This window comes from Stegastes partitus, unplaced genomic scaffold (assembly GCF_000690725.1).
Source record: "Stegastes partitus isolate 25-593 unplaced genomic scaffold, Stegastes_partitus-1.0.2 Scaffold721, whole genome shotgun sequence".
In the NCBI taxonomy this organism is placed as follows: domain Eukaryota; kingdom Metazoa; phylum Chordata; class Actinopteri; family Pomacentridae; genus Stegastes; species Stegastes partitus.
Window position 1 is genome coordinate 285,148 of NW_007578452.1, and position 7,829 is coordinate 292,976.

The 7,829-nt window shown below is 38.2% G+C and overlaps 1 protein-coding gene across 1 annotated transcript; it reads left to right on the plus strand.

The window, feature by feature from the left end:
- The first annotated feature begins 1,776 nt into the window (after positions 1-1,776).
- On the plus strand, positions 1,777-6,321 carry dsn1 (DSN1 component of MIS12 kinetochore complex). The gene is given in 12 exon segments (XM_008291169.1): positions 1,777-1,830; positions 1,833-1,882; positions 2,144-2,180; positions 2,288-2,561; positions 2,666-2,739; positions 3,214-3,286; positions 3,399-3,480; positions 3,604-3,654; positions 3,746-3,817; positions 3,910-4,057; positions 4,650-4,737; positions 4,841-6,321. Coding segments are annotated over 12 exon segments (1,086 nt in total). The 3' UTR covers positions 4,924-6,321.
- Positions 6,322-7,829: the final 1,508 nt, after the last annotated feature.

Here is a 7,829-nt window from a genome sequence, read left to right on the forward strand (position 1 = left end):
TTCATCACATGTGTGTATTTGGTTACCATAACAATGAACTTAGGTAAATGATGGTATAAAAGTGCATAAGCTTTATCAAACACTCTGAAATGGAACAGCTACTGAGTTTTACTAGAACTAGCAGGACATAAATATACAGATAAGGGTGCCTGTCAGGGCAGTCGTGCAGCCACCATGGTATAGATTAGTGGATGTGCAGAAACACATGATTGATAACATGTACAGCAGAGGATGAGGCATTATCAAGGAGCATTCATGATTTAATTTCTAGATGTCTTTCTATTTTAGCCAGAGACCTAATTCTGATCTAATGGAGGATCACTGATAATGTAAATGTCCCAGGCAAGAAATCATTTATCCATTTAGTAGTTGTTGGAAAAAAAAAAATAGATGTACCTCAGTATGCTTTTATCAGATAGCAGCTATAATTTAAAAACTAAACCAAACTGCAAGCAGGTGGAAAATATTAATTCGACGCTGTTGAGCAAAAGGTCTACAATAGTGAGGTCCAAAGCAGCAGAAAACACTTTGGCTAAGTGTGAGAAATCCAGCCAATATGTACAAAGAGGATCAGGGCCAGCGTTGACCTTTTGAACTAGTAGGTCAGCGCTTCATCTTAACTTGATCCAGGGGGATCAAAATAGGACGACTGAATTCACACATCACCACCTCTCTGCACAGCTCTGTTATTACAGCCTGCATCTGACTTTCCCTCAATATTGGAGTACTAGATTTCTTCCTTTCAAATCATAATGCTAAAGAATTATCCCGAGCATCAAATTATTTTGCACTTTTCATTTTTGTTTTTACTTTCGGTAAATTTTGAAGAATGCTCGTGCTGCCATATACCTGCCCTATTATTACAAAAGCACTGTCCTACATATAAGCAAAGCTGCAGGTCATGTAGCTCTTCTAGGTGAAAGCCACATACAGGTTTATGTATCTCATGGAGGGCTTTTGTAAAAATTGAACATCCTTAAGCCTCTAATTTATTTTACCTACTCTTCAGCCTACATTATAACCAGTCCAGTCTCTTTTACCTGTTGGAATAGCTTTAAAGAAGCGGTTTAACTCATATGATGCTGTTTTCCACCTGTCAAAAAGTAAATGAAGCTCTTACATTAGGACCTAGATGTTACTGTTGCATCAAAATGACTTGATTTCATTTACGAGGGTTCTATTTTAAAGATGATAACCCCTTAGGATAAGGGGAAAAGAGATATTTTTTTTTCTTTTACAATTAAAACTCGTCTATAAGTACTGCCAGTTATAGTCTAGTATCCAAATATAAATAAGGGTACTAAACATGCCAAACACATGCAGCCTTAATGATGGAAACAATACGATATCATTGCCTGTAATAATAAATGTCATGCCTGATTATGCTTTATAGTGCAAACATTTGGTTCCAATCATTTAGTTACAAGAAGCGTTTAACTTTGTTACCTCATTGCGGATAAAAAGGTACGTGTATTATGTCTGTTTGATCCAGATAAAAGAAACTTCAGAATTACAAACAGGGCAATACAGCTTTAATAGGGAGCAATCAGTTTTTGGCACATCTGTTAAACAAAAACATGATTTTATGTAGTTCTGTTATATGGATCTATATTCTAGGGAAAACTTAATTATTCAGAGATAGAATAAAAGTGGACCGTGTCCTGTGTAGTTAAACAATTGTGTAAATAATAATCCACAGCTTTGATATCTGTGCTTTGCTTTTCTACCTTGTTTTCGGGCCCCCATCGCCTCGATTACCACGAAACTACATTTCCCATGGTGCTTAGCTCTGTAGACTGGTTTGGTTTGTTGGGCGCGCGCTCCGAGGAAAACTATTTGAAAGAAAAATGGCGGAAAAGCATTTGGAAGATGGAAAAGACAGGTCTGTACCTTGTTTTTAGCCACTGGAACAAGCAGTTTATCCGTAAAAACGTTGCGTTGTGTTTAGGAAATGCAGGACAACATTTTGACTAAACTGTGAAGTGTGTTTTGTAAGGAAATCGTTGTTTTGGTATACAAGACTTCTCAGTGTAAACGTTTCAGCAAAACACCAGATTAGCTTGTTTTGCTCACATGTATTTTGCGAATTTGTTGGTCATATATATATAACGTTACCCTGTCACTTTGCTCAATCGTTTTGCAGTTGCGGAAGCGTCGCCGAAAGTAATGACCAGAACGAGGTGAGACATTTTCACTCAAGTTTAAGCGAATGACATGTAAGTGAATCACAGATCTATGCAACACACTGTCACTGATACGTTGATCATGCACTTCTCTATACAACAAGGTCCACTCACTGAAACAGACACCTAAACGACGCTCTTCCACAAGCCCCGGCGCAGCTCCCCCACAAAAGTCTCCCCGTACCGACTGCATATCACCCACGACACAGACATCAGATGGAGATGAGGGACAGTCAGAGACCGAAAAAAAAGAAATGCAGACAGAAAACACGGAGGATCCTGCGGGTCCCTCTGTCAGCCCCACTGCACGGAGGAAATCCTGGAGAAGAGCCACCATAACCCGACGCTCTCTCCCTGCCCTTCCCAATCCATATCAGGGTGAGATGTGCGACATTTTTGCCTATTGTAGTCAGTAAACTTGTCTTTTTTTTTCCCGAATGTTTGTTATCTACAATATAAATATATGTATGTGTTAACTACAGCTCTGTGCAGAAGCATAAGTACATCCTTATCACAGCAAGAGAGGCTCGAGAAATTGATGGAGTCTTCAATGAAGGTAAGCTGGTCGACCCAAAACCTTATCTTACTTTTATCTCAATGCTATGGGCTGTTTATGAATCTTTTCACTAAAAGGAAAGTTTCAGATTATTAATTACAAAGAGGAATCTTCTTGTGTTGAAAATCGCCCATCAACTCTGGTTTTGATAACACTAAGGCATTTATTTTAAAAGGCTGCAGTCATTTAATTAGTAAGAACTACATATGCTACATCCTCTTAAAGGGATGATTTATAAGAACAAATCCTAGCATTAACTGAAATGTTGATTTAGAACATTACATATCAAACGTTGTATTCATAACCAGGAAAACCTACCTACCTAGTGTACAAGATGTCCTAATAAAGTACCCATTATACTTCATTTGTAATTAATAGACCGTAACGGTACTGGTTGCATTAAGAGGGGCACATGCAGCTAATCACTAAAATTCTGAATGGATCTCCATCTAATCATGTCTGCTGTGTATGTAGCTGGCAATCGAAAGAACTCAGAATTTGCTGCAGTCCATGCCAAACACATCACTGGAGACTTTTCAAAAACAAGGTTAGTGCTTCTTTTGGTACATACTTTATGGAGCTATTAAGTTGAACTGAATGGCATGGAAAGACTCAGTTCAAGTTATTTCTCTGTCTTTTCTGTTTTTTTCTTGATGTAGTTAAACACATCCAGAAAAAGTGGGGTTGCCTTGCAAAAAGCATACACACTGAACCAGATCAACTCCCTCCCACTGAAGCCAGGTACTACTGCAGGTTTTTTTTTTTTTGATATTCCATATGTGCAATGGATTATTTTGTTGTTTTTGCCTACAAATTGATGTTTTATATTGTATGTATTCACACATTATTTGCTGTCAATTCCAGTAAGCCTGCAATGCAAAGAGCCATGGAGAAAGTCCAGAGAGCCATCAACAGGCATGTTGTTCTGAGCAACCTTGAATTACATACATTCACACTTAAAGAATAAACATGGCTTGACCTGTTTATGTCCTGTGTTGTGTTTTAGGCTGCAGGATGAAAGTGAATCTTGGGAAGCACTTTTGAACAAACACCGGAGCAAAGCAGAGGAATTGGAAAGGTGAACATGTGCGCTGTCACACTACTGCTTTAGAGTGTGTCAATATTGTTTTCGCAAATTTGTGTCAGTAATGTGATTATTATTCATTGTAGGAAGGTGGAGCATGGCCAGAAGACAGGCGTATCTCTGGACTCTGCATCTGTAGCCCAGTCCTCACAGTACCTTGTCATACAGAGTAAACCGGACTATCATGTTGTCCTCTGTAGACAGCAACCCAAGCTTCAGACTATGGGAATGATTGTACGTTGAAAATGTGATTTTCATATCATTACTTAAAAAAAAGTAGAAACATCCTTAGTGGAAATGATTGACTGTTCTGGCAAAAGCTGAAATTCGTAAGATGATTCTAATATAGCAGGTTTAAAGTCATGTATGTATAGTTAAATACAAAAGCTTGTTTTAAAAAAATTTAAAAAAAGAAAGCAATGACTTGAATGTGATGAAACTCAAAGCAGATGTTGTTGACAGTGGTTGGTCTGTTTGTTTATGTTGCCAGCACTGTCAGGCACATTTAGATTAAAGCACAGAACCTTGATAAAGCAGAGTAGCTGTGCTGGATTATGGGTGCTCTGTTCTTAATTTATGTATATGGATGTCACTTTACCAGACTACCTCCTATTGTTCCTTATATTTTTATCATGAACAATTTAATAATCATTTGTCATATATAAAATAACAAGATTTTAAAAGCTTTGAACTGTTAAGTACACAGACTACTATAATATGAAGGCTTCATATCTGTTGAAATACCATTACCATTTGTACTGAATTTATTTTGATCTGCTTTATAAGTGTTATTTAAAAAGCTTTTTTTTCTTTTTCTTGTCTGTAGATGGACACTCAGTGTAAGATGGTTAGAGAGCTTCTCTCCATCAAGGAGCAGTCACAGTTATTGGTGAAAGAGACCAGTGGCCGATTGGGTAATGATCTTTTGGCTAAGTCATTTCTATGGAATAATTTTTGCACTTTCATCAGTGGTCTAGCGTTGAACTAACCTGTAATCCCGTTTCTGTTTCTTACCAGCGGCTGAAGCAGGATTTCAGGATCTTTCATCTGACCTCCTCAGGAATCTCATGGCAGCACCTTTATCCACTGCAACGACTTAGTCAGTCTATGGGAATGCAAGCAAAGGCAGCCTATCCTCTAACTGACCATGGCTCTGTATGACATGTAGATCTGTCTTTTTGTTAATTTCACTGTTTTGATTTGGTTGCATGTGATTTCCTTGCTCTGCCTTTGCTGTCTTGTTTTATCAATGAGCAAACTAATTTGATGTTTTCTGTGTCAAAACAATTTCAGTCAGCAGCAGCAATGTTAAAAGATGTAGTTCAAGTAATGCGTGTGTTTGACCAGCAGGTGGCAGTAGCTGGCTACACAAAGCTGTAACAAGCTCAGTAAATGGCAAGAGAGGATTTTTCTGTTAAGTCTTAATTAAGTGCAATCTCACCTGCAAAACCCGAAACTGCTCAGACTGCCAATTGTTAAGAACCAGAGGATGTTTTTGAAACTTTGCCAAAATCTTGCAAAATAAGATTATTGGTTGGTCCTCGTAAAATAAACTGAAAAAGCAATATTCCACCTTGAAGTTATAACCTGTCTGAGGTGATTTGTATCAGAAATCAACACTCTTTTGTCTTTATAAAATGAAAAGTCATGGTATGTATTTGAAGTGACATTTTAAGTGCTGTGACTGCTATTTCATAAATATTCTCAAAACTGATTAAGAAAAAAAGTAGAAGAACCCTGGATGCACTATTAAGAATGAGCAAAACAAGAGTTTTAACAGAGATGGATTCTCATTAGGATTTTGCCTACAGTTTTTTTGTGTATGTACAGTCCTTTTTATCCGCTCATCCTCAGTCACATTTACTCTCCTTTTGGTGCCGCATCTATTTCACTTCATCAGTGTCCCCTGACCATTCAGGAGGAGGCCCCTCCCCCACCGTGACTCACCCCCATCTCTTGCGTTTGGCTTGGTCACTGATGCAGAACGAAGCTTTGACATTGTACCAGTCAGTCAAAGCTTTGTTCGCGATCACTCCTATCTCTTGGACCCCTTTGCTCATTAATGTTCATACTTAATTTGGTTCTCTGAAGAACATAGCAAGGAGAATCCCATTTTCCAGCAATATACTGTGCATTATATGAGGCAGGTGGTTTTAATGTTGTGGCAGATCAATATATATCAGTAAATGACTTTCTCTGCTCTGCAGTTATGATCTCCAACATGTAGTATGGTGATTTTTCCTTGTGATTGTATTCAGGAGAGTGACTAGAGAGCATAGGGACAAGCAAAGAGAAGACAAGCGGGGTTGTGACCGTGAGAGTTGTGAGTAAGGGAGGATGGTGCACAGCAGGAGAGATCGATTCTTATTTAGATGAAAATGAGGCTTGATGCTTGTGGGGTGAGAGGAGGGCAGCTTTAGCATCCAAATGAATAGAAGTTTCACAGAAATGATCTTTAAATGAATCACCAACAATAAAACAAAAAGTTTACAAAGCCACTGACATAGTCTTTTTATTTTCAAGGTCTCTGTTAATGGTAATAGAAAATGACTTTAGGGGCTACCTACTTAAAATTTTATTATAAACTATTGATTTAAATAAACTTAATGACACCAGGAAGTGGCTTGTTAGAAGTTATTTTTTTAAGTGTTTGATTTGGGTACATTGCCTATTTGAGGTATGTTGGGTGAGACAAGGCTCTACAGGTTTTCTTGTCTGTAAAGCAATATTATTTTTTTAAGCAAAGGAATGTTCTTTGTGTAATAATAGACATGGGATTTTTATTTATTCATTTTTTTTTTATTATTATTATTATTTTTCAGTTTAAACCCTCAAGTTGATCTGATTTGAGGCCGATTGTGGGAGGGATAACTTTTTAAAGGGTTAGCCTGCACTAGGTATTCCATATAACCACCAAGAAGCCTGACCTGTGACTTGTGCTGTATGCACATGCAAAAAACAATTACTGTATAGGTTTACTGTATTCTCTATTCTTGTTGTCTCTAACTTTAGATTGATTAGCTACAGATTGTAGTAGATGGATGGTTGGAGAGTCAGCATAAACCACTGCCAGTTTGGTCCTACTCCCTCATGCACACCCATCATCTCTTCTCAGTATAGCAAGGCTGGCTGCAGCTCTCCTCCACATCCATTCAGTCAGCCATTCGTCTTGGAAAGCTGTCTCTCTGATGTGAGTGATAAACTACAGCAGAATTGCCCAGTTTGCAAAAAACAAGGACACTTGTTTTCAATCTGCTGTCAACATTTTCATACTGAAAACTGATGGGATGTTTCATTCATTGGGGGTTTAGGACAGAATGATAGTCTCCGTGTGGACTGTTTTGCTTTGGGATTTGGTATTGCAATTGAAATTAGCACACTTTGCACAAATATATGGACAGCTTATACAGCACATGACAAAGACCAAAACTGATTTTTTTTTAAATGAAGTAGGCGATTCTTACTCATGATTAGGGATAGGCTGTGGCTCTTCAAATTCCCCTGCCTTTAAACTTCAAAATGAGCTTCTAACACATCAGTTATTGCGCAATGTTTTCTAATGTTTACAGCTGTGTGTGCAAGTTGAAAGCTCAAATTTCTACAAGCATTCACATCAAAGTTTTGAAAAGCAGGTAAGGTAAGTGGGCGAGTTCACCTTATAACAATGAGATTTTTTTTCTTCTTCAACCACTTATAATAGGACAAGCAATGCTGATGACGTAAGGGGCTATCCATTTGTAAAGGCCGGAGATCTTGGTCACCTGGAGGAATAATGCAGTTCTAGTATCAGAACCGCTGTGTTGTGAATTCAACGCTTCTTCACTGTTGCGACCGTTTCACAAAGCTAATATAAAAATCTATGCAGATTAGAAGCTGCCTTCACTGTAGCAATCCTCTAATTAACCCACCCGCTAGCTCGCGATCCGTTGTGCTATGAGTTTAATGGTCAACGCCACGCACACCTCTCGCGCAGATAAGAACATCCCACATACTCGCGCGACATCAA